Here is a 24,197-nt window from a genome sequence, read left to right on the forward strand (position 1 = left end):
TTTGGATTGAAAAGGTGGGCAAGACGATTTGTGGCCCAGTCAGCCAGTGAGCCTCAGTTGCTGCTTGTGTCGATGTGCTGGCAGTTCGCCACCAGAGAGACTGGGGGAGTGGAACATTGGAAGTGATGATGGCAACATTCGTGAACGTGGGGGCTAGTACACATTGACATTGTTATAGTCAGAGATACATAATATATGCACTCCCCCCATTCAATCTCGGCATCAGTCGGAGATTGATTGACAAAGGTCCACTTCAGGCTCTCATGCACAAACGTGACAATGCCGTGCTTCCTGCTTAGGGTAGACCCGGGTAGCGTGTAATTGGGGATAAATAGACTATCTCCAGAGTTGCAGTGGGTCTCCTGGAAGAGGATGATGAGTGCCCGATTGGTATGGGAAGCTGCTCCACAAGTTTGATCTTGTGTGTGGTTAAGCCTTTTTTGTTGAACTGCAGGATGGTGATGCGTCTGAACTTGTCCATTGCCCCCTGCAGCTGTGCCGTCCGGCTGGAGGCTCTTAGTTGACAAGTTTCATTTGGCATCTGCTTGGGTGCAGATGTTATTCACAGGATGGGACACGAGGACCCGAGGAGCCACTTGTCGTCCATCTTGGTAGCACAATTAATAGAAGAAAAAAACAAGAAATCGTTGCAATGATGGATGTTTTACTGATGGCAAATTTGGGAAAAGAATAAGATATATATCATATATTATATATTTGAATGAGTTTCGCTTTAAGCAGCATGATCGTTAGGGTGTAACAAAAAAAAAAGTTATGTTTGGTTAGCAATTTTCTAATGCCAAATGGTCTAACTAAAAGAATGACAAAAATTTTTTTGAAAAATTTTGTCGTTTTAGCAAGCCCCACAGCCCGTTTCCATGGCAATCGGGCCCGATTTCACGAATTTGGTCTAACTCTGGCTACAAATGTCGTGAAGAGCTAAAATTAGTGACAAAACACTCGGAATAGCCAAGTTTATATATTACTTCAAGAGGAACTATGGGTCTAAACCTTTTATTTTTTTAGATAATAGCCAAAATGTGATATTTCCATGGTTTATCACTATTTATTTGCAATTTCTGCCTTGTATGACCAGACAAATAGCAACATATTTTTATTTAACATTTATTTTACTTAACGAAAACATTTTTGCACCAACACTTCAAAAAATGGCATAACCAAAAGAATGTCAATCAAGGTAATAAGCATGATTGATATATATCCTTGCAATTTGTGATCTATGTCTTGATCATCATGCAGCATTTTCTTAACCAAGACATCTTTCATACACCCAGTTAATCTTTCACAACAAGTATTGCTGTTGCAGAAAGCCAACCAATCGGCTTTAATTCCTCTGGTTAGACAAGGTGAAGTTGCAGACGAAGCATTCAGAATGCAGCAAGTGGTCGGTTTGACCACAGTAAAGTCTTGGTGTCAGGGTTACGAGCAGCCAAACGAGTTATATCCATGTCTGCTTATAAAACTCCAAGTGCAGCTGTTTTTGGATTTAGCCAAGTAGCAGCATGGTCAATGAAACAGTTATTTGCAGGTGATGATGCTGTTGATGCTTTAATGAAATCCCTGATGTTCAACACCACTTTTGGTCCTTGAATGGCGCTTGGATTGAAATATATTTCAAAAAATGATGGGGCATAGACATCCACTATAAACTGGACAATGTTGTTCAATGAGATTTGTTGCTCAGCATTTAAGTCTTGAATGCCAAACGATCTGTTATAGCCTGATGCTGCGGGTTCTTTTTGGCAATATCAAATTACACTAGCTTTCGGAACACAGTTCCCTAGTCATGTGCTATGACGAATGGTGTTGAAGTCAGTGAGTGGTTTTTCTTTTATTTTTTTTTTTTTTTTAGTGAGTGGTTTTTTAAAGTGGCTCTTTGGTTTAGCTTGAGGCTGCCGGCTGTTCAGTTTCTGTGCTGTTAGGCGTTATTGCTGTGATATTATATATGATGGAGATGGACATTATTAGAAACAAACGTGCAGAGAAAAAACAAACTATTTTTCAGATAAAAGTATTTTAGTAAGAACCTTAATTGATGAAAAGAAGAGATATCTAAAAATATAAAATCTAGCAAAAAGTTCGAGAGAGAGGAACCTTTTATTTTGTAAATTATATATTCATTATTATTACAGATCTATAGTTCTTCCCAATGGCGATAGCTGAGATGGCAGTAATTGTGCGTGGAGTAAACAAAGATTTTGGTGTTGAATAAATTGTCTAGCTGCTTTCTGTCAAGGGTAGCCTATTACTACAGGAACCGATATTTTGAAGGCAATATGTCAATGCCTTGGAGTTATGAATCTATTAAAACTAGTATTAGTAGGCTATGTCCCGTCAAAACCATGTAAAGTTGGGCTTTGGCCTGCTGTTGGAAAAAGGATGCCGACCCCTGGTTTGTGTTGACCAATGAAAGCCAAAGTCTATCGATTAAAGTTTTGCATTAATTTATTGTTGCATTATTTTCAATAATTCCTTAAAACTATTATTTGCAGCTGTGACAATGTGACATCAGATAATTCTTTTGCAATAAAATCGGTTTTGAATGCTTCAATAATTTTCTTAAAAAGTAGAAAAGTCCAATATTGGTTGGGTAGACATACTAATCTGCTTACTAGTTAGAACAGGGGTCACCAACTGGCGGCCCACATGCGGCCTGCCACGCTGTTATGTGCTGCCCGTGGAAGGTATCTGCGTACAAGTATAACCAAAAATACTTTTCTTGAGGAGTTAAAGAGCATGAAGGCAAAAAATACTTTCCGAGAAGCATATTTTCGCTTTGTATACGATTCCACCGACCGACCAATCAGATTGTAGTTCTAAGTGGAGGTCGCTTAAAGTTGTTCTAATGCGATGTCCAGCCACACTGTGAGCATAAGGTTGCTTATTTTAAGTTTGCAAATGTCATGTAAACACTAATGTGCGTTTCACCATTATTGTGTTTCACGAGCAGTGTTCCCTTTATGCAAGTTTTTGTTGGCAAAAAAGGTCGGTGTGCCAACTCGATTTATAATAAATTGGCAAAATATTATATATAAATTTAAAGACTTTTTCTGGTTGTATTGTGAAAATATTTAGCTTAGTACTGCAAAATCTTGTTAATCAACAATTCTTGCCATGCTGATAAGCACCCGCAAGTGACAGTTGTCTATAATCAAAGAAACGTAGGTTTTATAGACTCTCACAAAAAGGATGAAAAACTAACTCAATGCTTTTTTAGAAGGAACACTGTTCATGAGTTACAATAGAAACGTTTTTTCGGTGATTTCCACAAGCGTTTGTTTTATGGTGCCTGGTTTCTTTATCCTTGTTATTGGAGCCTACTTTTCGCTGATATGTTTGCAGGTCACTATTGTTGCCTGTATTGCTATGTGTCAAACATTTCCTTGTTTACTGAAACTGTTAATGGCAAGATATCTTTTGTGAAGCGACGTGACAACACCACTCTTGCTTGGCGATGAATATTCTGATGAAACCGCTGGCCTCGCTATAAGTGCGCAAAACAAGTGGCCTCGTTTATTAGGCATTGGTAAATAAGTCAAAAGTGTTGTTAACACTCTTTGAAGATTTGGTGCAAATCGGCGTTGCGACTGATCGGTGAAGCAGCATATTGCATTTACAATCGTCGCGCCAGTCAGCAAATCAGTTCATTTTTACATAGATACAACCCATTCAGACATGAAATCAATGTAAAGAAAAACGATAGGTCAACTGGGTGATTCAATGTATTCAGACGTTGAAATAATGTAACAATGAACTGTTAGGCTAACTGGGTTCTTGGAACTAATGGAAGGGCTTCTGTAAATGCTTCTCAGCTTCAACGTATCCTAGTCTGCAAAAGTTCCCTTTTCTACACGATTTCAACGTTTAGCGACGTTGAAACGATATAAAAACGGCAATTTCTGCTGGTGGGGATAACTAGGCTACCAGTACGGTGACTAGGCTACCAGTGCGGTAACTAGGCTATGCTACCTGCCGAGCCTAAACGACAACTAGCCTACATCTAACTAAAACTTAAATTATTTATGATCTTATTGAAATTAAGAAAAAACTTACACAGCAGCACTATCCAGAATCATTACCTGAATACAGCGCAGTTGTGTAGCCTATAAAAAAAACGTCTAAGCTGTCTGGACCTAAAATTGCAGTTTGCCATGGAAACGACAAGGAACTCTGCAGCTCCTCTGGCGGATAATTTGTACTTTCACTTTTTAAAGGGGATCAATGAGTATAAAATCGTTTTTGGGGTTAAAAAAATAAAAAAAACTCTCAAACCCCAAGACTGGCAACACAGCAAGCCCTTTTGGGGCATTGTGACATCATGGGGCGTTACAATACTACGTGATTTCGCGTAGGCGGCACAAACAGTGTTAAAGGAGCTTGGCCAGCAGTAGCATTGTTTGACTAATTTTGTTGTGGCGGTATATTTTGTTGCGGCGGTGTTCTAAGACAAATATTAACAACATGTAACGCTGGACACGTTCTTTTCTGGCATAAGAGTCAGTTTTATTACCTAAAATTTCATTAGTGCGGCCTGCCACAGCTCTTCTTAGTGCCAAAATGGCCCGCATGCAAAAAAGGTTGGTGACCCCTGAGTTACTACTACAGGAGTATCACAATTGTATCACTACAAGAATATAAGAATACAATACAAGAATATCACAATTGAGTTGCAAAAACACCAGTCGAGTACTCTGTGGCATGAATTAGTGCTGCAGCACTGATGAGCCCGCCTCATGAAACATCCGTCTATCGCAATTAATTCTTGCTACACTTAACTGCAGAAAAACATTTAAAAATAGTTTAAATACCTTGCAAAGTGTTAGCATTAGTTATATGCAGATCCAACTCTGTACTTTTTAATTTTTGTTTTTCCATGATTGCTCTTTTGAGATCCAACAAAGATATGCTGAGGCCATCGAAGGTAACATGCTTGAATTCAGTACTGCTTGAAAACTTGTAGTGAATAGAAGACATATTGATGACTTCCAGTTCATAAAATTTATGAAGTTATAACACCATTTTTAACTAATGAACAAAATATATATATAATATGTAAGCTTTTTTTAGAATAATTATCTTAAAACATGCAAAACTATTTTCATGTTAACAACTCGCAACATCTTACCCAGCAATTAACTTTTTTAGGAAATGGTTGCATTTATAATGTTGTAAATGAAGTTACCAGTATAACCACGGAAAAAGTCTTTTCTAAGGCTTCATACCTATTACCCCGAAATGGCCCGTTTCGGTGAGTCCGATCCCTATTCGGTGATTTTTTCAATTTTTTTTTTTAAATTATCAAGTACCGTAGCCTAATTATCATTGCCGTTTTAGGGTTAGGGGTTAGAGGTTAGGAACTCACCGAATCGGACTCACCAAATCAGACTCACCGAATAGTAGCAGACCCTCATTACCCACTGCAATTGTCTGTACCTAATATCTCACATTACTTATGGGTAATTCAATTGTGTATTTGTGGACAACGTAATGCAGACAAAAAAATTCTCGAACATGTTTCCAGTAGGCTAACAAGGCTCTGGTGATTGGTGAAGCTAATAATCACCCGCTAGTAGAAAATTAACGTCAAATGAAACACTTCCATTGGTGGTCCACTCCATGTCGTAACCACACTGCTATGATGTCCGTGTACAAAAGCTGTCAAAAAAGTGCACAGACCGAATCGGGCGATGAAAACAACTATCCACTTTTATCTTGTCAAAGCACAATACATGCACTCTTGGTAAGTGTAGTAAATTATATGCAGCGGCTATTCTTATTATATTGCAAATATAGCCTCTGAGGCTACATTCAACAATCAACATATGTCATTGTCACTTAAGATCAAAGCACCTTTTTCTTTTGTCTTCCTTCCAACAAGACAAGAAAGCTACATTTAATACCTTTAAACAGGTCATTTTTGGCAAGAAGTGTGATAGCTCACATGTCCGCGATCCATGTTCCAGTAAGACCTCTTTCGACGCCACTCAAATGTAGTCTTTTTTAATGCAAATCGGTTGAGTCGATGTTTTGTAGTTGGGTCATTCCATGTCAACTCAACAGGGTGTGCAAGCTCGACCCTCTTAGATTTTCTTGAAATTCACACTTAAGTTTCGTATTGATGTATAATGAACACAAAAAAAATTTCAGCTCATTATCTCAAGACGTTTAGAAATTACAGCCTTTCAAAGTCACCAAGGTCCCTCAAAATGCATTCGCATGTAAATTTTCCTCCATGTTTGGGTCTTCACAAGTTTTCATGTAAAGCATTTACAAATCTGAAATTTGGTATTCTGATTAAGAAGCAGCCCTAGTTTTCATATCTACCATCGAAATTGCTAATTTCAAATTAGTTTTAGATATAGAACCTTTCAAAAATTGAAATTTTTTACATTTGAAAAAATTACATCAATTTTTGATGTCCGCTATCTCCCAAACCAATAGTCCCAGAACTACCATTTTGCATATTATTATTCTATACTAGTTGGTAATTAACCCCCATGAGACTTACACTAAAAAAATGTGAAATTATTGAAGTTTGGAGGGTGCAAAGATGAAGCGCGAGCAAAAAAGCGCAAAATGCGCCATCTTGTGGTTAATATTTGACCCTGTGGACAGTCATTCAGGAAGTTGAAACTTTCAAAAAAAAATCTTCTTTGCCTAAGCTATAAACAGTTCAAGTTTCAAATATGTAACCCAACTCCTTCAATAGTAAATGCAGCTGTGAAATCATGAGTTTGACCATCACATGCAAAAGTCTTGGGGGTGTGAGGTAGTTACAGCTTACTTGGCAAACATGAAAATGTTTTGAATTTTGCTGAGGACACCCTTTTAAATTGTGAAGTTGTCAGAAAAAATAACTCCTTCAAAACATTTTTGAATTTGAAATTGATTTAGGGGTGGCCCTCTCCCCCTGAAGTTCTGCGCCCTCCCCCAAAATACCAAATCTTCATATCTCAAAAACTGCTGGAGCTAGAGATACAGTTTTTGTGTCAAAAGATGCAGAAAACATGATTTCCTATCTGCTTTCTGAACAGTGATTGTGTCTATCTTGAGTAGAAAAGCAGTTATTTAAAAAAAAACTTGTTTTGGGTATTCTAGCACAAAACAGCTCTGAACAAGTATTGTGGTCCAAGCTATTCAATACACAAAGTTCATAAACTAACTTGTATATAACTGGTTAGTTTCAAGATAAACATGAAACTAAACAAACAAGCAAGCAAACAAAGAAAAAAAAGTCAAATGAATCAGTAATAGGTCACAACTCGCAGCTATAACTAAGTCAAAACCTAGGAGAGTTGTATTGTTTCATGTTTTTGTGAATCTCTGCTATTTACTGTTGACTTTTTAAGATCATAGCAGGCATAACCATCACAACGGGTAGATGGCTTTTCCGTGTTTCAACATAATTATCTTTAAATGCCTTGCTCAATAGCACATTGAGCTGGTAACAGTAAAATAAAGCAGCACTAACACAACAAAGCAAGTATGGTACTGTAGTTAGCAAAGCACATTCAACAGTATGAGGCAAAGAATATTGCACAGCAAAATATTATAACTCCATAAGTGTACAGGATATATTTGTCACAGGACATCCCCGGCCAGGAATAAAAAAAAACAAATTAACACTGAGATTTGCAAGTCAGAACATCTTACATAAGATTTAAACACTGGAAGTAAAGTAACGGACACAAAAGATTGTGGCAAGTCATTACAATTCATTTGCAGTGTGATGGCAAAATAATCATAATTCGATCATAGTCCATTGTGTTTAATCTGTACTGTCTGCCACCATGCCCTTGCAACTGTAGAGGACTTATTATACACAAAATATCCAGGAATGGAACCCAGTACTCATTCGTGAGTTGTGAGAGCATCTTCTGATGTGATGCTGCTACTACCTATTGCTGATTCATTTGTTTTTTTTTCTTTGTTTGCTTGCTTGTTTGTTTAGTTTCATTTTTACCTTGAAACTAACCAGCTATACAAGTTAGTATATGAACTTTGTGCATTGAATAACTTGGACCAAAATACTTCTTCAGCGCTGCTTTGTGCTGGAATACCCGAAACAGGTTTTTTGAAATAACTGCTTTTCTACTCAAGATAGACACAATCACTGTTCAGAAAGCAGATAGGAAATCATGTTTTCTGCATCTTTTGACACAAAAACTGTATCTCTAGCTCCAGCAGTTTTTGAGATATGAAGATTTGGTATTTTGGGGGAGGGCGCAGAACTTCAGGGGGAGAGGGCCACCCCTAAATCAATTTCAAATTCAAAAATGTTTTGAAGGAGTTATTTTTTCTGACAACTTCACAATTTAAAAGGGTGTCCTCAGCAAAATTCAAAACATTTTCATGTTTGCCAAGTAAGCTGTAACTACCTCACACCCCCAAGACTTTTGCATGTGATGGTCAAACTCATGATTTCACAGCTGCATTTACTATTGAAGGAGTTGGGTTACATATTTGAAACTTGAACTGTTTATAGCTTAGGCAAAGAAGATTTTTTTTTGAAAGTTTCAACTTCCTGAATGACTGTCCACAGGGTCAAATATTAACCACAAGATGGTGCATTTTGCGCTTTTTTGCTCGCGCTTCATCTTTGCACCCTCCAAACTTCAATAATTTCACATTTTTTTAGTGTAAGTCTCATGGGGGTTAATTACCAACTAGTATAGAATAATAATATGCAAAATGGTAGTTCTGGGACTATTGGTTTGGGAGATAGCGGTCATCAAAAATTGATGTAATTTTTTCAAATGTAAAAAATTTCAATTTTTGAAAGGTTCTATATCTAAAACTAATTTGAAATTAGCAATTTCGATGGTAGATATGAAAACTAGGGCTGCTTCTTAACCCTTTACAGGCGGCGAAGACTATCTCTCGTTATTTGTTAGTGATTTTTTTGTATGTTGTGGTTTTTAGTCCAACTAAGAATATTTTATGAAAAAATTTTAAAATTTTTATTTCTTTGTTTGTTTTTTATTATGTTCCCAAAATGGGAACGTTGGCATGTAAAGGTACCAAAACATATCGTAACGTGTTTTGTATTTGAATACGACGTAAGCTTGGGTAGCCTACTTTATTCGATACAATAGCATTGAAAAAGACAATAAACAAAAGTACACACGTTTAAGAGATCCACAAACAACAAATGTACTTTCTACCACTGTACTTTCTACCATGTAACTGTACTTTCTACAACTATATACCCTGTCACTAACTTTATTTTTGGTGGTATACGTCACTGCATAACGTATGCATCCGTTTTTCGCGTTTTGTGCATTGCAACCTTGTATTTTTTTTTACAATACACATCTTCCTTGTGACGATGATACAAGAAAATGATTCAACGAGTCGAATCGCACTGTTGCAGACGGAGGTGCAGTAGGTTTCCTAAGTCGACGGCTTAGTTTCTCCACTTTCACCAATGACCGAGCAATCTCGCGCCTGAACTTAAGGTGGTTTTTAGAACATTGTTTTCCGTGATAATTAAAACGGAAGGCAGCTACAATTGAAAGGTTGACAATATGGGCAAAAAGATTCCACCACCATTTTTTCAATCGAAGTCGTAAGAAGATAAGAAGATAGCAACCTGTCATATACATCCACACCCCCCATTCCCTGATTGTACATAGCAATCATAAATGGTTGTGTCACTGATTTTCCCTTATGTTTTACTTTTCGTTGAATTGTTTGAATTGGTGCTACACCGCAGTAATTGCTTGCAACAGCGACAGCACAATTATCGTTCCATCTGGCACAAATTACAATGCCGTCTGATCAGTAATCAAATTCTCCTCTAGGCTTTTTCTGGAAGGTTTTCTCACTGGAGAGAGGACAGGAACCGGTCCTGTTCTCTCCAAATGTACCACATGCTCTGATGCTTTCTCCAGCAAGATCAATAAGTACAGTAGTTGATGGCTTGTGAAAAAATTGTCAAAGAGAGTAATATGTTGGTCATTGTCGGCAACACATGACAGCATTGTCTCAACTACGTGTGCTCCCAAAGGTTCAGCTCTTCTTTCGTCTTTACCGCAGTAGATTTCGAAGTTGTAGGGATAACCATCGGAGCTACACAACATCCGTAACTTGTAACCAAACTTTACTGGCTTTCCTTTTATATATTGTTTTGCACTGTGTAGTCCTCGATAAGGAACCATCGATTCGTCAATGGTTAGTAACTGCCTAAGTGGTAAAATGTACCAAATTGTTGACAATTTGACCTTAGCAGATCTAACAGCGGCTGTACCTTGGCCATTTTAGACTGAGCTAGATTGTGATTACCAGCCAGGTGCAAGTACGCTTTTATATTGCGAAAACGGTCTCTGCTTATGGTCTTAGAAAATATTGGTGCCTCCATGCCATCTGCTGTGCACCAATAGTCATTTTCTGATAGAAGACTGAGGTAACCACTGACAGTAATTAGTAAGCCAATAAGTTTTCTCATATCAACCTCATCAACTTTGAAGTTTATCCTATTCTTGTCTCTCCTTGTATATAAGCTTGTTAGCTCTACGAGTAAAGAGAACATGTCATCAGTAAAGAACAGAGAAAATATCTCAAACATGCTTTTCCCTCCATGAGCTTGAACCTTATCGGATGGATGCAGTTCTTTCGGGTCGCTTAGTGATGCTTTGTCTTTTTTTCGCCATCTGCAAGCTCTTTCCGTTTCTTCGATAGAAGTCATAGAAGTGTTTTTTGCTTAAGATCAAGCTGTGAAAACATCAAGCTGTGACAGCATCAAGCTGTGAAAATGTTATCTTGGTAAAAGTAGTGAGAACTTTTTTGAGATAAACTCCGTTATTTGTGTATCACATGTTGCCAACGTTCCCATTTTGGGAACATCGTATGAATTTAATTATGAGAAGAAAAATGCTAAACATAACGAAACAAATGGTAGGGGAAACAAGTTATTAGTAATATTCTCACATAAAAAACGCAAATATTTCGAAAAAAAGTTTCATTTGTGTTTTCGAGAAGCACTTTTTTTCGAAAGATGAAAAATGTGATTTTTGACTAAATCCATCGCTTTCATAAAGGAAAGATTTTGCAAATATTATTTTTTCAACAAATGCATCTGAAACAATAAGCATTCAACAACAATATCCAAAACAGAACATTTTTAAATGAGGTCTGTGTAAAGCTGTGGGCGAGTTCAACCCCATGTTCCCATTTTGGGAACGTTGGCGTGTAAAGGGTTAATCAGAATACCAAATTTCAGATTTGTAAATGCTTTACATGAAAACTTGTGAAGACCCAAACATGGAGGAAAATTTACATGCGAACGCATTTTGAGGGACCTTGGTGACTTTGAAGGGCTGTAATTTCTAAACGTCTTGAGATAATGAGCTGAAATTTTTTTTGTGTTCAAAATACATCAATATGAAACTTAAGTGTGAATTTCAAGAAAATCTAAGAGGGTCGAGCTTGCACTTTTCCAAAAACCTGTTGAGTTGACATGGAATGACCCAGTTGCTTCCACCTGTATTTTGTGCCACACTTTTTTATTGGGCAGTGGCTATTTGACCGGCGCCGGTCTTTGAATCTGAAACACTATTGGACCGGTCATGACGTCACTATATAGTATATAGGCATTTTTTTCTCTTTCAAAGCAAAAGACGAGAAGAGTGCCTATATAACTTCTAAATTCAACACTTGTGTTCAACTGATTCTGTGGCGCGTAGGATACGTATCGAGCTGGTGCTCCAGAGGGAAGGAGTTTGATACTACGCGGAAGCGTTTTTTTTTTAAATTTTAACTAAAATTTTGTGGTTAATTTTAAATTTGAGTAGCCTACAGCCCAATTTTTTTGTCTTTTCAAATATGAGTAATAAAGTTAGAGTTTTTTAATTTTCTTTAATTTAAGAATTTCTCTGGATAATTTTCCGTTCATCATAAGAGGATGTGACCGTGTTTGTCGAACGACGCAAAAGTTTAATGAAGAATGGAAAATTATGACAAACGGAAAATTACCCAGAGAAATTCTCAGATTCCAGAAATTTAAAAAGCTCCAGAGGGAATGAGTTCGATACTACGCGGAAGCAGCCTACAGCCCAATTTTTTATTTTATTTATTTAATGAGTAATAAAGTTAGAGTTTTTTAATTTTCTTGAATTTAAAAATTTCTCTGGATAATTTTTCGTTCGTCATAAGAGGATGTGTTTGCCGAACGATGCAAAAATGTAATGACAAATGGAAAATTACCCAGAGAAATTATCAAATTCCAGAAAATTAAAAACTCTAACTTTATTACTTAATTTTATTTTTTAATTTTCTTGAATTGAAGAATTTCTTTAGGATGTGACCGTGTTTGCCAAACGATGCAAAAATGTAATGCGTCGTTCGGCAAACACGGTCACATCCTCTTATGAGGAATGGAAAATTATCCAGAGAAATTCTCAAATTCCAGAAAATTAAAAACTCTAACTTTATTACTCATAGTTGAAAAGACATAAAAAATTGGGCTGTAGGCTACTCAAATTAAAAATTAACCACAAAAATGCAGAAGCCTAACGATTGAGTCAATTCGGGTCAAAATTTAGTTAAAAACTAAAAATAAAACAATGCTTCCGCGTAGTATCGAACTCATTCCCTCTGGAGCACTAGCCGGAGACTTATCCTACGCTACACCGAATCAGTTCAACATAACTGCCGAATTTAGAACTTATATATATATATATATAGGCACTCTTCTCGTCTTTTGCTTTGAAAAAGAAAAAAATGCCTATATAGTGACGTCATGACCAGTCAAATAGTGTTTCAGATTCAAAGACTGGCGCCGGTCAAATAGCCACTGCCTTTTTATTGTGTTGAAGTTTAATTTTTTGGGTGAACTTTTGTTCATCAAAAGAGGATGCAACCATGTTTGCTGGACAATGTTGCATGTGCTTTTTGATGCAGAACTGTTTGCTTTGATTCATAAACTCAAATGCCAAATGGTGTGTTTGCTAGACTGGTTCAGATAATACTAATACTCATACGCGCCGAATGCCGGAAGGGCAGGGGGCAGCACCCCCCGTAAATTTATGGTTGAGGGGCAACAAAATGACTTATATTACAAGTGGTGTTTCAAAGATAAAATACTTCTATCTTTGATAAAAATAGAAAGAGATTAAGATCATTCAAACGGGCTTAAAGAATGCCGAAATCAAAAAACAGCTTACACTGCTCTTGCCCGCAAAACAGCAGCTAATCGCATGGCTTTCTCTGGAAAGTGAATTGCTAACTGAGATTCGCATAGCACACACACTCACACACTGCTTATTTTTCCGCGCATGAGGAGCAACTTCAAAGTCAAAATGCGTGGTAGTGAAAAAGCGAATGCGTGGTTGAATGTTTATTCACATTTCACGAGTTATCCAACGTCTGTTAGATTTTTTGTGACTTGAAACATGCAGAATTAGGGCAGAATTCCTTATCTGGCAACGCTATTGAGGCTATATTAGTGTAAATATAGTCACAGCCTTTTTTGTGGAAGTAAGTTAATGCTCTAATTTTGTGGAACTAAGTTCGACCGAGATCTGGTGACGCGAAGATGGGAAGAGTATATTAGCGAAAGCCATTTCGAGAGAAAAAATTAAAAAAGCCGAAGTCGCTGATCGTAGTTTCCGCAAACATTTTAAAAGGGTTAGGGTATCGAAGTATCGGTTAGCAGCATCTGCAAACGGATGCAACCTAGTTCGTACCATGAACAGTTCGGACCGTCAGTTCGTACCTTGAAAAGATCGAGTAAAAAAATTAAAAAAAGCCGAAGTCGCTGATCGCAGTTTCCGCAATCATTTTAAAATTTTCTCCCTGAAAAGATCGAGAGAAAAAATAGCTCAAAACCAAAGTCCGCTGATCGCAGTTTCCTCTAACCGCAGTTTTCGCTTACCCTAACTCTAACCATAGAGTAATCTATGCTCTAACCCTCGCTGATCGCAGTTTCCGCCAACATTTTTCCGCAGTTTCCGCTTACCCAAACTCTAACCATAAAGTAATCTATGCTCTAACCCTCGCTGATCGCAGTTTTTGCAAACATATTTGCGCAGTTTTGCAGTTTCTGCTAACTTGTTTGGGGAAACTCCGATCAGCGACTTCAGCTTTGTGCTATTAAACTGTGATTATCCCTAACTGCGATCAGCGACTTCGGCTTTTTTTAATTTTGTCTCTCGATCTTTTCAGGGTACGAACTAACTGTACGAATGGTTCAAGGTACGAACTAGATTGCACCCTCTGCAAACAAACAAACTGAAAAGATCGAAAAAAAAAAATAGGCAGTGGCTATTTGACCGGCGCCGGTCTTTGAATCTGAAACACTATTTGACTGGTCATGACGTCACTATATAGGCATTTTTTTCTTTTTCAAAGCAAAAGACGAGAAGAGTGCCTATATAACAGTGGTTCCCAAAGTATGGGTCGCGACCCAAACATGGGTCGCGAAGGGTCAGAAAATGGGTCGTGCAGAGACGATCTAAATCTGCCAAAATAGGACTGTTGTAAATTAATTTATAAAGAAACTTTTTTTTCTTCTATTGAGTTGTTTTAATCCCAACATCGACAGTATTATTGCATCCTACACTTTTATTTGGCTTCTCTTCTATCAATCAATTATGGCCAACAGTTTTACCGGCATTCAAGTCACTTCCTTCAACAAATCACGTTAAACGTAGATTACTCTCTGAGTTGACAATTTAAGATTTCTGAACTATTTTTTTAATTTGAAGTTAATTTTTATCTGCGACCCTGGTTGCAGGGAAGCCGCTACGTAGGCTGTGTTATAAAATGTTGTCAAACGAATACAAAGAAGAACAAGAAGAGACATCCGACATGTGCAAAAAAATGTGCGTAGGCTATTTTTAAGCACCAAGAAGAGGCACTGAAGCCAAACCGGTTTGACTCTACAACGAATCCAGCACTTTTACTTACTCTCTGAGCAAGACGAGCTACAGTAGGCTACACCACTCTACAACTGATTGTCTGTGTCTTGTTTATAGCAGGCATTTAAATAATCGGGAATCCCAGCGTCAAATGTCTGTCTCGCTAAACGGAAATCCTTTACCATATTATACTGCAAACCCAACTTACCTTGGAGTAAAACTTGACCGGCAGTTGGCCTACAGACCCCACATGGAGTCAGTCCGTGCCAAGGTTACCTCGAGAAATAACTTCTTGAGAAGCCTTGCAGGAACAGGATGGGGAGCCCGAGCATCAACCTTGCGTACAAGTGCACTAGCCTTGGTCTACAGCTCAGCCAAATATGCCACAGCTGTGTGGAACCGTAGCAGAAACACAAAAAAGATGGATGTATGCATTAACGACACCTTGCGCATCATCACTGGCTGTCTCCGCCCCACACCTACTGCTTATCTACCAACTTTGGCTGGCATTGCTCCTGCTCATGTCCGTAGGGAAGAAGCCTCTCACAAACTGGCTTTGCATGCAAGACTCGATCCTCAACACCTTCTCCACAGTCACTCCCAAAGATATGGACCAGTCAGGCTTCAACGCCTGTCATCAACCATTTCATCGATATGCTACACCACTTGTGGATAAGAACTTCAGCTGCATGGAGACATGGGCCCAGGAATGGAACGAGCTGCCACATATCCCTCCCCAGTTTTCAGTTATACCAGCACTCTCCATCCCTCCTGGAGCAGACCTCTCAAGAAAGGCATGGGTCACATTGAACAGGATCAGATGTGACGTTGGCTGCACTGGAGCTAATCTGTTTAGGTGGGGGTTGCACAATACGCCGATATGTGTCTGCGGAGCGGTAGAACAAACAATGCTACACATATTCCACGAATGTCCCATCTTACGGCCTCCAAGTGGAAACATCGGTACCGTATTTGACAACCGGACCCAACTACCGTATCATGGCTACACGATGAGGCATTGCCAATCTAAGCTACTACAAGTCAAACGAGAGAAGAAGAAGCAGGCAAACATTGCAAAAACAGTATAGACTGCTGAAATTGTTTATACAGATTTTCTGCGTCTTGGGTCGCGAGATGTTCACCAAACTCATATTTGGGTCGCGCTCAAAAAAGTTTGGGAACCACTGCTATATAAGTTCTAAAGTCAACATTTATCTTCAACTGATTCTGTGGCACGTAGGATACGTATCTGGCTAGTGCTCCAGAGGGAATGAGTTCGATACTACGCGGAAGCGCTTTTTTTTAAATTTTAACTAAATTTTGACCCGAAGTGACTCAATCGTTAGGCTTCTGCATTTTTGTGGTAATTTTTAATTTAAACGAACGACGCAAAAATGTAATGACAAACGGAAAATTATGACGAACGGAAAATTACCCAGAGAAATTTTTAAATTCCAGAAAATTAAAAACTCTAACTTTATTACTTATATAATTTTATTTTTTAATTTTCTTGAATTTAAGAATTTCTCTGGATAATTTTCCGTCCGTCATAAGAGGATGTGACCGTGTTTGCCAAACGACGCAAAAATGTAATGCGTCGTTCAACAAACACGGTCACATCCTCTTATGACGAACGGAAAATTATCCAGAGATATTCTTAAATGCAAGAAAATTAAAAACTAACTTTATTACTCATAGTTGAAAAGACATAAAAAATTGGGCTGTAGGCTAGGTACTCAAATTAAAAATTGACCACAAAAATGGAGAAGCCTAACGATTGAGTTAGTTCGGGTCAAAATTTAGTTAAAAATTAAAAAAAAAAAAAGGCAGTGGCTATTTGACCGGCTCCGGTCTTTGAATCTGAAACACTATTTGACCGGTCATAACGTCACTGCATAAGCACTTTTTTCTTTTTCTCTTTCAAAGCAAAAGACGAGAAGCGCCGACATAACTTCTAAATTCAACACGTATTCTTCAACTCAGTGCGTGGCGCGTAGGGTTTGTCTCCGGCTGCCAATCTAGAGGGGATGAGTTCGATACTATCCGGAAGCATTCTTTTTTCATTTTTTTTTATCTAAATTTTGACTCGAAGCGCATTTATGTGGTCAATTTTTAATTTGAGTAGCCTACAGTCCAAGTTAGTTAATAGTTCTCAAGTATAGTTCTCAAAGGGTGCAACCTAGTTCGTACCCTGAACAGTTCGGACCCTCAGTTCGTACCCTGAAAAGATCGAGAGAAAAAATTAAAAAAAGCCGAAGTCGCTGATCGCAGTTTAATAGCACAAAGCCGAAGTCGCTGATCGGAGTTTCCGCAAACAAACTCGAGGGTTAGGGTTAGCGGAACTGCGGAAAAATATTTGCGGAAACTGCAATCAGCGAGGGTTAGAGCTGAGCATAGATTACTCGATGATTAGAGTTAGGGTTAGCCGAAACTGCGGTTAGCAAAACTGCGGAAAAATGTTTGCGGAAACTGCGATCAGCGAGGGTTAGGGTTAGAGCATAGATTGCTCTATAATTAGGGTAAAGGTTAGCGGAAACTGCGGAAAAATGTTTGCGGAAACTGCGATAAGCGAGGGTTAGGGTTAGAGCATGGATTGCTCTATAGTTAGGGTTCGGAATGGCCCGTTTCGGTGAGTCCGATTCGGTGAGTCCGATTCGGTTAGTCCGATTCGGTGAGTCCGATCCCTTAACGGGGGATTTTTTCAATTTTTTTTTTTAATTATTGGGTACCGTAGCCTAATTATCATTGCCGTTTTAGGGTTAGGGGTTAGGAGTTAAGGTTAGGGGTTAGAAGTTAGGAACTCACCGAATCAGACTCACCGAATCGGACTCACCGAATCGGACTCACCGAATAGTAGCAGACCCGTTAGGGTTAGGGTAAAGGTTAGCGGAAACTGCGGAAAAATGTTTTCGGAAACTGCGATCAGCGAGGGTTAGGGTTAGAGCATAGATTAATCTATGGTTAGAGTTAGGGTAAAGGTTAGCGGAAACTGCGGTTAGCGGAATCTACGGAAAATGTTTGCGGAAACTGCGATCAGCGAGGGTTAGGGTTAGAGCATAGATTAGCCTATGGTTAAGGTTAGCGGAAACTGCGATCAGCGACTTCGGCTTTGTGCTATCTTTCTCTCGATCTTTTCAGCGGGAAAATTTTAAAATGTTTGCGGAAACTGCGATCAGCGACTTCCGCTTTTTTTAATTTTTTCTTTCTATCTTTTTAGGGTACGAACTGAGGGTCCGAACTGTTCAGGGTACGAACTAGGTTGCATCCGTTCTCAAATTAGTTATATACAATACTTCTTTGAAAAGAAATGATAATGGTAAAACCATTTTTTAAAGAAGTATTGTATATAACTAACTTGAGAGAAAAATGTAGGGTCGTTCGGCAACACACGTTGACTTATGACGATCGGAAAATTACCAAGAGAAATTCTCAAATTCCAGCAAATTAAAAAAACTCTAACATTATTACTCACATTTAAAAAGACATAAAAAATGGGCTGTAGGCTACTCAAATTAAAAATTGACCACAAAAATGCGCTTCGGGTCAAAATTTAGATAAAAAAAAAGAATGTTTCCGGATGGTATCAAACTCATCCCCTCTAGATTGGCAGCCGGAGACGTATCGCATGCCCCACGGACTGAGTTGAAGAATATGTGTTGAAGTTAGAACTTATATCGGCACTTCTCGTCTGTTGCTTTGAAAGAGAAAAAAGCGCTTATGTAGTGACGTCATGACCGGTCAAATAGTGTTTCAGATTCAAAGACCGGAGCCGGTCAAATAGCCACTGCCCAAAAAAAAATGCTTCCCGTGTAGTATCAAACTCATTCCCTCTGGAGCACTAGCCAGATACGTATCCTATGCGCCACAGAATCAGTTGAAGATAAGTGTTGACTTTAGAACTTATATAGGCACTCTTCTCGTCTTTTGCTTTGAAAGAGAAAAAGAAAAAAATGCCTATATAGTGACGTTATGACCGGTCAAATAGTGTTTCAGATTCAAAGACCGGCGCCGGTCAAACAGCCACTGTCAAAAAAATAGAACATTGCTGATCGCAGTTTCCGCAAACATTTTAAAACTTCCGGTAATGATCCTAAGAGTATGCCGAAGTTGCTGATCGGAGTTTCCGCAAATATTTTAAAAGAGTTAGGGTGTTTCCGCAAACAAACAAACTGAAAAGATTGATAAAAAAAATAGAACAAAGCCGAAGTCACTGATTGCAGTTTTCGTTTTTCCGCAGTTTCCGCAAACATTTTAAAATTTGTGGTACCGTAATGATCCTAAGAGTTTTTATTTGTTTGCGGAAAATTTTAAAATGTTTGCGGAAACTGCGATCAGCGACTTCGGCTTTTTTTAATTGTTTCTCTAGATCATTTCAAGGTACGAACTGACGGTACAAATTGTTTATGGTACGAATTAAGTTACATCCATATGGGTGCAACCTAGTTCGTACCCTGAACAGTTCGGACCCTCAGTTCGTACCCTGAAAAGATCGAGAGAAAAAATTAAAAAAAGCCGAAGTCGCTGACCGCAGTTTAATAGCACAAAGCCGAAGTCGCTGATCGGAGTTTCCGCAAACAAACTCGAGGGTTAGGGTTAGCGGAAACCACGGAACTGCGGAAAAATATTTGCGGAAGCTGCGATCAGCGAGGGTTAGAGCTGAGCATAGATTACTCGATGATTAGAGTTAGGGTTAGCCGAAACTGCAATTAGCAAAACTGCTGAAAAATGTTTGCGGAAACTGCGATCAGCGAGGGTTAGGGTTAGAGCATAGATTGCTCTATAGTTCGGGTAAAGGTTAGCGGAAACTGCGGAAAAATGTTTGCAGAAACTGCGATCAGCGAGGGTTAGGGTTAGAGCATAGATTGCTCTATAATTAGGGTTAGGGTAAAAGTTAGTGGAAACTGCGGAAAAATGTTTTCGGAAACTGCCATCAGCGAGGGTTAGGGTTAGAGCATTGATTAATCTATGGTTAAGAGTTAGGGTAAAGGTTAGCAGAAACTGCGGTTAGCGGAATCTACGGAAAATGTTTGCGGAAACTGCGATCAGCGAGGGTTAGGGTTAGAGCATAGATTAGCCTATGCTGGTTAAGGTTAGGGCAGTGGCTATTTGACCGGCGCCGGTCTTTGAATCTGAAACACTATTTGACCGGTCATGACGTCATTGTCCAGTCACTTTTTTTCTTTTTCTCTTTCAAAGCAAAAGATGAGAAGCGCGCATATAAGTTCTGAATCCAACCATTTTATTCAACTTGTTACGTGGCGCATGTGGTACGTCGCCTCTTCCTATTCTAGAGGGACTGAGTTCGATACTACCCAGAAGCGTTCTTTTTTTTTAACTAAATTTTGACCCAAAGTGCATTTTGTTGAAGGCAAAAATGTATTGCTTCGTTCGGCAAACACGGTCACATCAATCAATCATTTTATTTTTCGTCATTAACGCGTCCGGGACGAAAAAGATACTAACTACAAAAATCGATATAGACCTCCCAGCACATTAATGCACGGGAAAACGTGGCAAAACCTTGAAAAGTTTAAAACGTGCTTGAATTGAAAAATTATGTAGGCTATATACCACTGGCGCCGACTTACGGGGTTACGGGGTGGCCACGCCACCCCGTAACCGCTGTGACGGGGTGGCAGCCACCCCGTTTAGGTTACATTACTTGCTGCAAATAAATGTAATTTGAACGGACGTTTAAATCTTTTTTTGATCATTGGTTTTCGCTTCAAGTCAACGTAAAGCAAGAGGTGAACCAATACAGTATTACGAAGAAAATGATAGTTTTTGTCACAAGCATGATACTCGCGTAACATCAAGCAAGCTACGTGAAGATTACACAGCACGTGGCTACGAGTTTTTTCCTTGTTGTTGTTGCGATCGTTTTATTTGTTACTTGTCATAAGTCATTGTTACATTTGTTAGGATTACAATGGGATTTATTAATCAACAAAATACGATCTTTCCATTGCCTCCCTCAAAAATCTTTTTTTAAATTTTTTAAACTGCTCATGATATCGCTATAAATTATGCCAGCTATAAAATACTTGGAAATAAAATTATCTCGATGATTGATAGCTCCACCCCCTAAATAAATACATGAATATCTATTTTCAAATTTCATTAAAAAAATGCAATTTTCGAAACTTTTTGAGTTTTATTTAAAAAGTGCACTTAGTAAAGTAGCAGTTTTAATGTTCTGCAAATTTACACGTTTACATGATTCTATTCGAGGAAAGCTACACCCCAATTCCCAATAATAAAAGCAACCTTTTTCAATTACTCAAGATTTTGCATTTTGAGTTATTTTCCGATTTTAATTGGAGTGTACTGTTATCTACTTCTACTTCATGCTTTAATTTCTACTTTGTTATCTACTTCATGCAGTAATATTGCGTGTCAATGCATGACAAACTGTGAGGCGGGAATTTATTGGTCTAACATAGGAGTTGCTTGTTACATCATAGAAAAAATCACGAAAAGTCGTCTTGTAAAAGTCTGAGGCGGGAAGTTATTGGTCTGACATAGGAGTTGCTTGTTACATCATAGAAAAAATTACGAAAAGTCGTCCAGTAAAAGTTTTCGCCGACATTCCAGTTTTATTCAGCTTAAAGATGCCACCGAAAAAGCGTTCAAAATTGCAGGTCATTTTTGTTGCGTCTAGTCAGGATTTCAGCCAGCATGAAAGTGACCAAACGCCTGAACGAAAGTGTGCCACTGCCAAAAGGCGTTAGCACGATCAGGGAGGTGGAAGAACCGAGCACGAGCAGGATAATCGCTGTTGAAGGGAGAAGCTTTCAAAAATCGTGGGAGAGCGAATTCCCGTGGCTAGAATACGATAGATGCAAAGATAGAGCATTCTGTCCGATTTGCAACTATGTCGCAACTGCTTGATCTATTTGCAAGCAATGAAACAATTTCATTAATGCTTCCAACGTGGTCTGCAGTGTGAAAATATACTTATCGTTGCCTTCCACCACCTGCGAGGCGGAGCGATCGTTTAGTGCACTCAGGCGCATAAAAACCTACTTGCGATCTACCATGACGCAACAGCGATTGAACCACGTCCTAATTTTAAATGTTTATCAAGCAGAAACTGCAAGGTTACAACTTGACCAGTTGATTAACAGTTGGATTGACAGAGCTGCTGTTCGCAAAAATACTTTTGCCAAATGTTAAGTGTCAGAGCAGCAACGTAACAATAAAATTCACGACATACCTCCTGTGCTTTGTTTTAAAGTAGCTTTGTAAATTATCGAGCTACAAATCAGGTGTGAAAAGACAATTGCCATCTACGAAACACGCTTAGTAAAAATCAAACAAAAACATGCAGGTTGAAAGTTTTTAGGTTGCCATATTGTGCTATCCGCCACCCCGTGCAAAAATAAAAGTCGGCGCCTATGCTATATACCGTATCAGTAGTTAGCACGGCCACAATCGGAAAATTAACCACAGAAATTCTCAAATTCCAGCAAATTAAAAAAACTCTAACTTTATTACTCACATTTGAAAAGACATAAAAAATAATTAAAAACTGACTACAAAAATGCACTTCGTGTCAAAATTTAGTTAAAAAAAAATAAATAAAAAAAAGAACGCTTCCGGGTAGTATCGAACTCAGTCCCTCTAGAGTCGGGGGCGGCGACGTATCGCATGCGCCACGTTACGAGTTGAGTGAGATGGTTGGATTTAGAACTTATATGCGCTTCTCGTCTTTTGCTTTGAAAGAGAAAAAGAAAAAAGTGACTGTATAGTGACGTCATGACCGGTCAAATAGTGTTTCAGATTCAAAGACCGGCGCCGGTCAAATAGCCACTGCCTAAGGTTAGCGGAAACTGCGATCAGCGACTTCGGCTTTGTGCTATCTTTCTCTCGATCTTTTCAGGGGGAAAATTTTAAAATGTTTGCAGAAACTGCGATCAGCGACTTCCGCTTTTTTTAATTTTTTTTTTCGATCTTTTTAGGGTACGAACTGAGGGTCCGAACTGTTCAGGGTACGAACTAGGTTGCATCCCATCCATATCATATCATGTACCGTACCGTACAATTTAATGAAGTTCATTTCAAACAAAGTCAGTGCGAAATTTGAGCTCAGTTTTAGCGCAAATCTTTTCAATGTCTGGGGGGCATATTTAATGACGCTACTCTAATAACTTGCAGCACCCTAGCGAAACATAAATGGCACCCTGGTTAAGAACCACTGACCTAGCCTTTCATGAATCCGATGAAGTCTATGGGAAGAAATTTACAACTTGAAAATGTCAGCAAAAAGCTATTGCCCTAGATATATGTTGTTGTTTGTAATTTCTTTTTATCCTAAATTTTTCTGAAGGTGTTGCAACCGTGCCAATTTTCTTTTAACTTAATCACTTATTGAAGCGTTTTGTTGCTTCTACTTTTTTCAAGACCTCAACTATGTTTGTCATATATTGTTTTTTCGTTGTGATCAGAAATAAAAAGAAACTGAACTTATTTTAGTCTCAACCTTCAAGCAAAATACGGGCATTACACCTGAACGGCTCAGACTGAACTGAACTCAGAATTAGACCTGGCTGGTCTACTTCTACTCTAGAAGCTAGAACTTACGAAAGTGAAGAAATGAATACAAAATGCTATTTAAGATCACGTGATCAAGACACTAATCTCAAGGCACACATTGTTCAATTTTTTTTCAAATCTGTTAAAATATCAGTTTAGTTCGGTACTCAGTTGTTTTTATTGCCCATCACAACGAAAACAATACACGCCAACATAACAAAGGTCTAGATTGCAGAAATAGGTAGAAGCAACAAAACGCGAAGGTTAGAACGTGCTTGAGATCGAAAAAAGTCATTAAGTGGAAAGAAAATTGGCGGGGTCGCAACACCTTCAGAAAAGTTTAAGATTAAAGGAGAAAAAAAGTTACAACAAAAATAACATCAACTACATATATTCAGGGAATACCTTTTTAGCCCATATAGTATTAACTGATATTTTCAAGATTTTTATAAATAGACACTTGCTATGAAGATCGGCCATGGAGTGTTATAAAGAGCGCTGATGGTGGTCGTAAAGGGAATACATCTGCGTTCAGTTCATAGCAAAAATAGCAAGGCAGGCAAAAAAACCCACAAAGAAATCCTATTCCTACCAAGAGCGAAGCCATTTCAAGCGCAACGCACCAGGTCTTGCACGACTTACAACGTGACGATACAAAACAATGAGTCCAGCCAGCATGGCCTCTGAGAGAAATTTTCACTAGGGGTACGAGGAGTCATTCCGGGCCCCCCTCTCACTCCGGGCCCCCTTTGTCTTGGGCAAAAAGTGTGATGTTTGCTTAGG

At 38.6% G+C, this 24,197-nt stretch overlaps 1 protein-coding gene across 1 annotated transcript in view; it reads right to left on the minus strand.

Annotated features, from left to right (window-relative positions):
- The window catches only part of LOC145784110 (uncharacterized), a 48,385-nt gene extending 43,310 nt beyond the window's left edge, over nucleotides 1–5,075 (minus strand). Inside the window, exon 1 of the mRNA XM_082595863.1 lies at nucleotides 4,830–5,075. Within this exon, the coding sequence (XP_082451989.1) occupies nucleotides 4,830–4,995 (166 nt within the window). The 5' untranslated portion in view covers nucleotides 4,996–5,075. The remainder of the gene's footprint in view (nucleotides 1–4,829) is intronic.
- Nucleotides 5,076–24,197: the final 19,122 nt, after the last annotated feature.

This window comes from Aplidium turbinatum, chromosome 15 (assembly GCF_918807975.1).
Source record: "Aplidium turbinatum chromosome 15, kaAplTurb1.1, whole genome shotgun sequence".
Taxonomy (NCBI): Eukaryota; Metazoa; Chordata; class Ascidiacea; order Aplousobranchia; family Polyclinidae; genus Aplidium; species Aplidium turbinatum.